This window comes from Ptiloglossa arizonensis, chromosome 2, assembly GCF_051014685.1.
Source record: "Ptiloglossa arizonensis isolate GNS036 chromosome 2, iyPtiAriz1_principal, whole genome shotgun sequence".
Classification (NCBI taxonomy): domain Eukaryota; kingdom Metazoa; phylum Arthropoda; class Insecta; order Hymenoptera; family Colletidae; genus Ptiloglossa; species Ptiloglossa arizonensis.
Window position 1 is genome coordinate 16,722,455 of NC_135049.1, and position 12,059 is coordinate 16,734,513.

The 12,059-nt window shown below is 43.9% G+C and overlaps 1 protein-coding gene across 7 annotated transcripts in view; it reads left to right on the forward strand.

Annotated features, from left to right (window-relative positions):
• The window catches only part of Wake (ankyrin repeat and fibronectin type III domain containing protein wide awake), a 211,141-nt gene extending 205,326 nt beyond the window's left edge, over window positions 1-5,815 (forward strand). For 6 of the 7 annotated variants that reach the window (XM_076327809.1, XM_076327811.1, XM_076327810.1 and 3 more), the window contains 3 exons: window positions 75-681; window positions 766-1,572; window positions 2,522-5,815. In XM_076327809.1, coding sequence (XP_076183924.1) covers window positions 75-681; window positions 766-1,572; window positions 2,522-2,857 — 1,750 coding nt within the window. In that variant the 3' untranslated portion in view covers window positions 2,858-5,815. Of the gene's footprint in view, window positions 1-74; window positions 682-765; window positions 1,573-2,032; window positions 2,112-2,521 lie in introns of all 7 variants that reach the window. The other variant, XR_012994364.1, reaches the window with a different exon arrangement.
• The last annotated feature ends 6,244 nt before the right edge of the window (window positions 5,816-12,059 follow it).

The following is a 12,059-nucleotide window of genomic DNA, read 5'->3' on the forward strand; positions in this document are numbered from 1 at the left end:
ATCATGAGATATACAATGTCTGCTTGTTGGTTCGGCAACAAATAACAAGTCTCTTATCGTTCGTTTGGTTGCAGCGAAGAGTGGGATTATCTAAAGAGGATAACTCGCATTCATGCATCGGACACTTTGGTCAAAGACTCTGAAGAGAAGGAGAACGTAACGAACGAATCGCAAGGTACCGAACAACAGAAACTATTCGTGGACCTCGTTGCTGCTACCGCGAGACGATTGTTCAATTATATGGAGATCAGCCCTGAAGATTCCTTGTGTCACCGACTCTATGACGCCGAAGTCATCGATCTGACGCACGACGTGTCTTTCCTGATTGCCGTGCCACCAGCGGAGACCGCCTGCTGCGTACCCGGAACTCGAGAGATCCTTCTGCAAAGAGCCGATCTTCTGTCGTTACCCATTCAAGTATTCGAGATGGTCCACCTGAACACGTACCAGAAAGACGTAATCAACAGATATTCAAGATTAAGCTGCATCCTGGAACTAGACACGGCGCAAGCTCAACACAACCACAGAGAAGCCTTCAGTTCCCTGGAGCTGAGCGTGGCGAAAGACAAGCTGGCCAGGTTGCAGGATCTTCAGAGCCAGGTGAACACCGTCTGGAAAGGCGCTAGATGGCTGATAGACGTAATCACGTTCGCGAGGGATCGTGGATCGTCGCAGCAATCCGTAAGTTTAATCGATCGGACCTAAACTATACAAATATCCGATGTTCGTTGCTTGAATTCAGATTACTCTGTGATTTGATTGCAGGGCACATCGCAGACGGTCGGAATTTCAATGAAACACTTGCTTAGTCTCGACAGGAACAAAAGCAACAGTAACAGTAACAGTAACAGCAACAGCCTGAAGAGAAGTTTGTTGCAATTGCCGCCGCGCGACCCGAAGCTCGTCAAGTCTAGTCCAGGTCGAGGTAGCTGGCCAGGGCCTAACGTGACCAACTCTTCCTCGAATCTGCTCACGACAGAGTTCAGCAAAAGCGAGCAACAGTTGCCCAGCGGTCAGTACATTCGTAAAGGAAGCAACACGTCTAACGTATCGACCAGTTCGGATCCTCCAAAATCCTCCGTACCTATGAGCAGTACCAGCAATCTCAGCAACGCGACGAGCGCCAATAGTAACAATCATCTAGTACCATTGCAGAACTCGAGGCTACCGCCCTCAAAATCCGAGGACACTCTGATCCTAACGAAATACAAACACAGTCCCCGAAATAGGTCAGCAACGATCACGTCCGCGTCAGCCAGTAGCAGCCCGTTGCTCAGTATAAAGCCAATCATCTATGGCGGATCGCTTTTGAGCGTGTCAACGGCCATGACAAACACGACAAGCTTGCTCAGTGTCGGTAACACAAATTCCGACAGTTTGCACTCATTGAGCAGCGACGAATACTCAACGCCCAACTCGACCGTCTGCATAAAAGCTGGACACGCCAAAGGGAAATCGACCAAGCCTACCGCCAGTGTCGCGGCCATGGCGGCTGGATCGCTGGAGAGCCAACTGGAAGAAGAAAAGGACGAGGCGACGATGATGCCGGCACCTTTGCCTGGCATTCTTCAGGTAACTTCCACCGGTGTCCTCGAACGTGTATTGATCGAATAATAATTTAGTTGGAAGGGATGTAGTTCTAATCTTGTATCGAGGCGAAGCTAATGGAATTGTAAAAGAGTGATTCCAAGGATTGGTCTGTTAGGTTGGACGATTATTTCGATCCATATAAAGATTCATTCCCGAACGGAAGACCGAAAATTTGGGTATCGATCGAGTGTATCAGCTTGTCGAAAGGAATCGTTTTCTTTCACACTGTGTCACGATCGTCAGCTACCTCTGTACATTTTTGTAGAAAATTGTAAGGTGTAGTCACACCAATCTTGGAACCCACTCCGACACAAATTGCCTCGGTCGATTATCCTACATTGTGCAAGCTTTCTTAGGGTAACGCATTTGTTTCAATTCTGACCGCAAAGCTTCGTACCTTCCAGAACCACCCATTGAGTTTAAATAATATTTTTCCTTGTAGGGAACACAAGTCTAACCTGATTGTAGTTAAAAACAGCTCACTTGGTCTTCTAGTGCAGACCGATGTAGCAGACACACGAGTAAGCCGCTAAAACCGCTACGTTTCAGCGCTTGTTTCGCTCAGATACGCTTTCCGAATCACGCTTTCCGTGTATTGAGCTAATGGAGCATGTCAGTGCTTGAGTTACACAACTCTTCTTTCAACCGAGTCTAAACAACATAGAGAGCAGTCGTTCCTTGAACGTTTCACAATCGTTTCGTACTCAATTTATCCGGCTAGTTCGTAAGTGGTTCTTTCATTGGTTTCTTTGTTCGCTACTAACATCCATTGATGTCACTCATTTGCGAGTAACAGCAAGACGCACCGAGAAACGCGTTGTCGCTGCCAGCTGAATGTCGCTGCAAAAGCTGATTTTACAAGAAGAAATCACTATCTGCCTGGCCTGACGTATCGTCGACAGCTCCGTTTCTAACGACTCCGTCTTTGCAGGTGTACGCGGCCTACGAGACCGGTCTGGCCTCCGGAACCAGTCTGAAGTTACACGTCACGCAGAGAACCACGGCCAGAGAAGTCGTCAATCTGGTTGTAAAGCAGCTGAACATGGCGATGGTCCTCAAGGGACAAGAGGGTCCTATTTATACGCCGGACGAGCTGCCGAATTTCTGCTTGGTGGCTGTGATCGGCGCGAGGGAACGTTGTCTCAGGGACGACTTCAAGCTCCTGCAGCTACAGAATCCCTGGAAAAAGGGTAGACTGTACGTGAGGCAGAAACAAGACGTCCTCGCAGCGCTCGAGCACAGCAGCAAACATACCGCGTATTTATAGCATAAGTAAAAGAAAAAAAAAGAAAGAAAGAAAGAAAGAAAAGAAACAGGAGATTATGTAGAAACGATCTTGAAGAAGAGACAAGAACCCCTGTCCCGGCGATAATGCGTAAGAAACTCTCCGTCTCGTAAATAATTGGCAATAGAAGCCAAAGATCACTTCGTTCAGCGCGTTCCGGGCCAAGTGGGGTTTGAGATTCCCACTGGAGCTTCGATAGAATTAAGTATTCCGTGTTTTCTTTCTCCTCCGTTTGTTTCCATACGGAACAAATATTCTAGACATTCACGTAGAAGGATATAGACGGTATCGGCGACACTCGCGAGGCACGGAGCGCGTTGACGTGTACATAAAACAAGCGCTTGCAGTGGCTACACGAGGAGTTTTCAGTTCTATGTCGAGGCTCTAAGTAAATTACACGTAATTAGAGATAGAGGTATGCGAGTGTGACCGTGTGTCGAGGATTAAGAAACACTGCACAGTGATTCCCGTTTTCGAACGACGATCGTCCCACCGGGTCCAGGTAACGGAATCGTCCTCTCGTTGTTCGCGTTCGTGCAGCGAGAACAACGTTTGCCGATCACGTTCAACAAAATCGCTGCACCGCTTTCGAGCGAATCGACGACGCCGTGTTCGACGTTCGAAAGCGAGGATCACTGTATCAACGCGACCCGTACATTCCAAGCGATTTTCGATCCGCAACGTTACTGCTGAGCGACCGGGTAGTTTGCAAAGAAACGGATAATACTCAAGGTATACTGTTATATTTTAGGTACCGATCTCAGTGTTTCACTCGAGCGTGAATCGAAATGCTTCAGAGATCTCATCGTCCCGATTCTATTCGCATCCAAGTGATTCTCGAACGAGTCGCAACCTTCTAACACGCACCGTTGTTTTAGTTCGTTATTAAGGATCGTTTGTAGGCGATCGACGATGATCGACGCATCGAACGTATCGTGACACGCGATCGCGGGCAAGATTTTATATTTATACGTTGAAATGTACGATAACGCTTCGGACGAGCCGTTCTCGAGCGAGGGGCTCGTCGACCGGCTCGAGAAACGGGCCACGGTCCTCGAGGCGGATTAGTCAGCCTAAAAGGGTCTACGTTCTCGTCGGAGCTCCATTGTTGTCACGGGATCGAGCGATTCGTTTCCGTGGTCCGTCAAGATCGTCCTATTTTCAACGAAGATCCGCCAGAAGATTGTCAGCTCTTGTTGTAAAGCGAACGAGATAGACGACAATGAGAGCGTCCTGAATATTGAGCAGTGTCACTCACGAGGTGCTCACGGGATACAAAATGGCGACTAAAGAGCGGGGCGCGATCGAAAACTAAAGCGTGCAGATGTGATCCAGATGAAAGAGGCTTATAGACTGTTGCGTAGAGTAAACGAAAGAGTATTACTACTGATTATTTTTTATTCTCGGCGATCACCGGGGCCGGCGTCGTCGCGTGTTTCTCTTGCGTCCATTCTTGTTACGCGAGGAGTCGGGTATATTTTTGTCACGTGATTGTTCGCTCTCTTTCGCGTTCTCCAGGCCCGGATTCTTTGAAACGTTGCATTTGTACATTTGTATTTTTAACGAACGAGAACCGTGCGCACGGCCATCCCGATACATTTATTTCGTTTCTCTGTTAAGGAAGGGGGAGTGTTCGCGAAATTGCACCGAGGTTCTCGACCGAGTTCCGGGCACTCGATTGCTAAAATCGTGGTTCATTGACGACGCATTGCTGATAAATACGGTGCAGAAATGAATTGTACGATACGCACGGCACCACTGTACAGCGTTTCAACAGCGAGTACACGATTCGAAATACAATTCGATCGACTTGTCAGTAGTCGATTCGATCACGTCGTGAAATTATCCGCGCGTGTACGTAACGATTCCCGCTTTCGAGTCGACGATTGACGACACTCGATTCGAGAATAACGAAATCGTCCAGGTTGCGTCTGGGTTACGCGGCGCGAACGATTCCTATCGGTTCCGGTTCGAGATCGACTTAATCGCTGTACCGTACCGATTTCGAAGTTTCGAAGGAATCGATCTCGTCGCTCGAAAGTGGAAATTACGCGTACCGTGATACGAAATTCAAGAAACTCGTCAACTTAAACGTTTCAAGTTCCTGTCGGTGAACTGAAAGTTTCGAAGCGTGAATATTCACTCGACTGTGGACAGAGAGTGTTCTTTTTTCTTTTTTTTTTTTAGAAACAATTTCTTTCGCAAAAATACGAAGAATTTATTTCGCAGTCGATCGGTGAAAAAACAATTGAAATTCCGATTTCGTTCTTAACGCTCGTTAACCGGGACGCACAACGATGTGCAACGTTGATTAGCATCAATGCGAAGATCCGTCCTTCGAGAATTCGTCGCAACGATTGGACAGTGGTATCGTGCAGGGGCCACCTAAGTTTAAACGAAGATATACGACGCACATATTTTTTTATCGTGAGAGAAGTAAGAGATCTCTACTATATTTTGCCGAGGTGCGCGCCGATCGTCGAGGAGCGCACGATCGGCGCGTGTTCTCGTGTTTTACAAAAAGACGTGGTCTGCGTGTCCAGCAGAGAGGAGACCAACAACGTGAAGAGTGTGCGGCGAGAAAAACAAACAGAGAGAGAGAGAGTGAGAGAGAATGCGAGAGCAGAGAAAGATGCAAGAAGAAAATTTAACGAAACATTAGAAAAATTTATTAGCTCTACCTGAGTGTCTATCGATGTTGAGTGTAAAATAATCACTAGCAGTTAAGCGTTACCGCGGGTGGGAAGAAAAACGACGAAATATGCGAGAAGCCTAGATGTTCCTCCCTACTACCCGAGAAAAGGTCAAAAGTAAATAAAAAAATAAAAAAACGAAAAAAACCAACGAGGAATCGAACTACTTGTAAATATACAAAGAAATCTATGTATGTATAAAATATAAATGAGAATGATCGAAAAAAAAAAAAAACAACAACGTTGAAATGAATTATTTTCACCGGGTCTACAGGAGTCGCGTTCGCGACTATGAACACCACCATCACCATCGTGATATTCCTTTTCTTTTCTTTTTTCTGTTTTAGCGGAATCGATCCACGTCGTCGCGATCTGTTCGAGGATTTGCAGGTTTTGTTTCATCGAGCTAGAGCTGGCGAGCAGCTCTCGAGGAAAGGAGAAACGAACCCGGACCCTCACGACCGACAGTCCCGCTGACCCACTTCCGACTTGTTTCTCGTCTCATCTCATCGAGCCACCTACTCCTTATTTATCCCCCTCCCGGCGTAATTGTGCGCTTTGGTCTTCCGGCTAGTTCCCAAGTGGAGATCCGTGGTAATGAAAAACCGTGAGCGAGGGCATCTCGCTACGAGGAAAGATGTTATTGCCTCGCGTAGGTCAGGCAACCTCCTACTTTCGATCAGAAAACGATCACATTAACGCGTGTGATCGGGTCACGTCGATCGATCCATTATGCGCCGTGTGTTCTTTATTTATAGAACGCTGAGAAATGAACTTTTCGCGCGTTCCTTCGAATTCAATCGAATATTCCCGTAAAGCGACGAACAACGATTTTTAACGACGAAATCGTTTTGTATGTAACGGATTAACGAGTTCTGTATCGTAACACAGATATCACGTGCAACCAGTTGTCAAGTTCAGTGTTCTATTTGCGAAACATCGAGGAAATAATTCCTTTCGTGCGTTGAAATTCACTCTTGATGTCACGTGAACGTTGATTTGGTTAATGGACGATGAACGTTAATTTTGAACAAAAAAATATTACAATTCGGTACTTAGTAATTGGTTAACGTGTTTTTTTTTCTCTGTCACGTATTACGTTGATCAACGTGTACAGCTTCTGGTAGTGAAAGTATTTCTCGTTTCAATTTAGTTTCTATCGTATATTATTAAAGAAACATTGTTTCGTTTCTCAGCGTAAAGTAATGCGAACGGATATTGTAATAAGTATATTTTCCACGGAACGCCTGTTCTGTGTGTAATTATTTTATAGTTGTTTTCATGGTTGTGCGTCGAATTGAGAAGATTGGAGAGTTGCTTGGAATATACAAAAGTTATTGGGATAAATATTTCTTATAACAATCGATCGATTTTCCATCGTGTCGATAATTTACTCGATAAAGTTAGCGAACTGCAATTGATTACTTACCAAAGAATCAAACTTTAAGTATGTGAAACAACCAGCTTTATTTTGACCCTGATCGTGTTTTGACAAAGATTCAAATACTTGGTAATCAAATTTGATTTGTTTGTAAACTCGTAAGTTTCGAACTGACCGATTAAGTTCGTGTAACTGTTAACTAAAATCTTTATCTACAAGAAAGTTATTTTCGAGTGTTTCTTGGAAACGTACATAAGTCTCAAATTTTTACAGGTTGAACATCGTCGGATTTGGAAGAAAGATTTGCAAATTCTTTGAACGAAGTCGAGAAAAATTATTACGGAATACGAACATATAGAAATTGAAATACGAATGTTGAACAGCAGCGAAGATAATTTTGGAGCATAAACAATGAAACAGAAAAATTTGGAGTTGCATAGGTACATCAATTTGCGTTTAAACAAATTTTTTTAATCGTATCTCACTATTCGTTGAGACACAATTTAAACGGTAAATTTTATTCAATTGATCTAAAAAATTTTTACTCGCGTTAAATTGTTCGTTTAAAATTTCACACGGTTGTATATCAGATAATTTTCAACCTAACATTTGCCAAATATGTTACCCTCAGACTTTAAGAAAATTTTATGGAAAAATCAAAATTTTTGAACTATCAGGATACCTACAACCCTCAACGATCACCCCTTTTGCGCAGACGTGTATTTTGTACAGCTTAATTCGTGCTACGAGATAATATCAGAAGGAACAAAAGCCCGAGAGATTTGCTTATGAGTCATTAATCACGGTTGCAATCGTTTTGCGATAAAATGCAAACCGCTACGCGGCTCAAGCCGGAAGTTCAGTACCGTACGCACACTATTGTCGCGTTCATTGTTGAATCGAATCGCGTTTGCAATTATGCCAATGAAACCCTTTGTTCGATATTATTGCTCGATGCGTTTCTCTCTTCGAGTTTTCAATCGTATTTCACGCAACTTTGGAGACACTAATGCACACTTAGGCGAAATTAAACGTCGATACGAGTACATTATTTCACGAAACGTAATCTGCATACGTTTCACGTATGCGTTCCCCCAGTGCACGCGTACGCCATAAATGGTTGAATTCCGCGATCCGATGACGCACGATGAAAACTAAAAATTGTTTACAATACAGTATCGAGAAACGCGTGAACGTAAAATACAGATGTACGCGCGTTCCTCGATACTCCATTACGAACAATTCCAACACCGCGAACACCGAATGAACTGAAAATACTAAATTCCAGTTTATCCGCCAGATATTCGCCAGATCTGTCCCCCTGGTGCAATTATTACCACTTTTTTCGTCAGCTGTACAACTTTCTAAAAGACAAAACATTTCCAAACCAAGATCTGGTAGAACACGAATGTTCTCGGTTCATCGAATACAAAAATTGCAGCGAAACGATCAAAGTCTCGATACTCGTATTATTGAAATCGAACGATAAATCCTACGTCGATACGAGCGATTCGTTGCAGTGAAACGATTGCAACGCTGTTTCTTCGATCGAGGTAAAATTTACGTATTGTTAAAGTACGTTTTGCCTTGGATTCCTTCTCGAAGAATATTGTACCGTAAGTAACGTGAAAAAATGGAGCGAAGGAAACGTTTCGTTGCGACACGTTGCCGGAATCGGTACGTGTTTCCAATAGCGTTGCAAATATCGTGATTCGACGGCAAACGAACCTTTGATCTTTATTCGAACGTTAGAATTGATGTACGCGGTGTATAGAAATATTGAAACGTACTCTTCGCGTGCAAGGACCTGATAAATCGTGACAATTTCACCTCTGGTTCGAGGGTGTGAAAGCCGTTGGTTACGTCGCTACACTCACCGGTAAGTTTGGTTTTGTGGGTGCATATACAGTTAATAGTCATTGTCAAGAGGACGAAGCCGCACGAGGCGATTGGTTGACCCGCAGTCCGGATTCGCCCCCGGCTGACCCCGTTGTTAACTGACCCACTGACGATACTGATAGCGGGACACCGTGAAACACTGTTCGACTTGGTCTTTCGTTCGCCCGTTCACCACGAAATGTTCGCTAGGAATTTCGGCGATTATCGTACACAGCGAAACGATCCTGTAACCACGAAAAAGGAATAATTTACAGTCCCTCTAAAACTGTAAAATCGACAAGTAAATTGAACAATTTACTTGTACACCAAGAAGTCTAAAAGAACTAAAAACCGATCACACTCTACGATACTAATAACGTACAAATGGTACAATAGGTACTACTATGGCCAGTACCTTACCACTGATTTATCAATCGTATCGATATCTCACCGATACCGTTTCAATCATGTATATATACGTAATACAATAATACTCTACTAATGTTGTTTTAATAGTACATAAATAATATACTGTACTTAAATCTTAGCAACGCAATACCAATGGTACACGAACAACATACCGATAAAGTATATTACCTGACAAGTAGGTACTGTTTCGATAGCGTATAAATAACATATTAATACCTCAGTGTTCTTTAACGTACCTGTTACGAAATCTTACCGGATACGGTACCAATTGTGCACGAATGATACACCAATACCGCTCTTAAATCTTACCTGGTACAATGTACCGATAGTACATAAATAATACCTCGATGGCTAACCGTTACTGTTCCAACAACGTACAAATAATATTAATATTAATACCTCCGGCGGTGCTGTTTCAACGGTGTGTCTATACCGTAGAAATAATATACCGACGACTAGCCGGTATTATTTCAATAGCGCCTGTTACTGTTTTAAAATCATCGGTTAGCCTACTTCGAATCCAAACTTTTCTCAACTAGTTCGCCAACAATTCTCTCCCGGCGAACCGCTAAAAAAAATCTGTTTTCAGTAATAACGTGCCCATTCGGTGTTCGTTGAGGCACGAGTAGCCTAGTTTCCCAACAGTCGGCGGCGATCGCTAATAACGACGCCGGGAAGCCATAAACGCGGGCACGATCGGCTGGCTGACAAAAATGCATCGCTCGACGCATCTGGGATCCGTGTTCACGCGTCGTAGGATTGCGACACGCTGCATTGTGCTGGAAGCTGCTCCCGGGGCTGTCACGAGAACCAGATTGCCGTAATAATTTGATCGATACCTCGCTCTCCTCGTTGAAAACGTTCCGAGAAGCCGGTCACGCGTGCCCGCTACCGAAGCAATCGGGAACATAGAGGATCGAGACAATCGGGAGGCTCTGGGACCAAGGATGTCCCGTAGCCGACGATTACCACGAATTAAACGTACGAAAAATCCGTGAGTCTAGAACGCTCGTAACCGGTGCAGAGAAGACGAGTAACTTGAAACATGGAATTTTTTAACAATGATAAAGGAACAAGTATGGGAAGATTTCTAGGAACTTGGAGAACGTGTAAGATATTCTTTTATTTTTGCTGAAGTTCGTGCTTCATTGTTGTATCGCAAACATTTTTAAACAATGATAAAAGAACAAGTATGGGGAGATTTCTAGGAACTTGGAGAACGTGTAAGATATTCTGTTATTTTTGCTGAAGCTCGTGCTTCATTGTATCGCAAACACGGAAGATCGAGGAAATTGAGAAGCTAAGATGAATGGTACGATGAATAGTAACGAGAAGCTAATAATTTAATACGGTGTAAATGAAAAAGATTTAAGAATTTGAAATGTTCGTAGGTGATAAAGATACTCCTGGCGAATGTACAATGAAGCACGGAAATCGGGAGGATCGAGAAACCAAGAAACAGGGGAATCGGAGTATCTGGTTAACTGTCTGGGGAATTATGAAACTGAGGAAGTGTAAAGTTGTGACGTTAAAGGTACACAAAATTTAGTGAAGATGATAAAACGAAAGAGGTAGAAATTGGAAAGTTGACGAGACAGCGAATCGGGGAAGAGAGTAAACGAAAGATTGGAAAATTCGAAACGCAACGAGATTGGAGGTTGGATATTCGCGGGGATAGAAAATTAGGTAAACGACGAAACTGAAGAAATTTTGGGATAAGGAAATTTGAATGCTCGTCGGAGGCGCGAAATATAGTTTCGAGGAAGAACGATGTGCCGAAAATGATCCGTAATCGTTCGTCGCTATCGCGAGTCCTCCGCTCCTGAAGCCATGGATGCTGAAACGCCGCGAAACACGGCACCGCGACGATGTTAATGCGAACCAGTAGGTCAGCTTCTAGAACGAGGCTAGAGGCTTCTGGCAAATCCGGTGTCAATGAGATCGATTCACCCGACTTTGTCGCTCCAGTTATCGACAGGGAACTGGACCGTCTGGTTCCTTCTCGATGACGTTTCTTTGCGTTCACTGTAATTCGAGCGATGCAAATTGAGGATACGTAAGAATTTTTTTCGCCAAATGACACAGAGCCACGGAAACATTTCCTTTCCCCTAGAACCTTGCTCCGATCCGAACGATCTTCCACTCGTGATATAAATTACACACACGCCGACACACAATTTACAAAACGAAGTTTGTTTAAAATAGAAGACATTCAAACCAGCGAACATTCACCGTAATAAGTTTCCGATACTCCGAACCGTACATCTCCATCGTACAGTGCAAACATAGCCTAAAAAATGAAAGATGGAATACCTCGAAGAAGATTAATTTCCCGAGCTACGTTTACTTAGAATCTATCTTTTACTTCTACGAGTGCCATTAATCGCTCATGATTTATCTACGGTTTTAATACACTCTGTGTTCCTCTTTTCTAGGATAAACACGAGAGATTAAGGTTAAATGGTAACCGATAGAACGATAGAACAACGCTCCGTGTTGAATGTGCTCCAACAGAATGTTTCTCATCGTTGATCCCTGCTTTCGGATTATTGTTTACAACCCGATATAAATTTCAATACAATTCGTGTTATCGTAATTTATAATCGATCGAATTTTTGCGAATTTTGTCGCACGTATCGTGACGAAATTTTGCAATTGTCGCGATGAAACGTCGAAAAAGGTGAGTTGGATGAAAGAGGATCGCAAAGATCCGGTACCGCGTACCCCATGATCGGCAGGGGGCTCGATTTTAAACGGATCGTTGCAGCTCGCGCGAGTACACGCGCGCTCGCGCTCGCGCTCG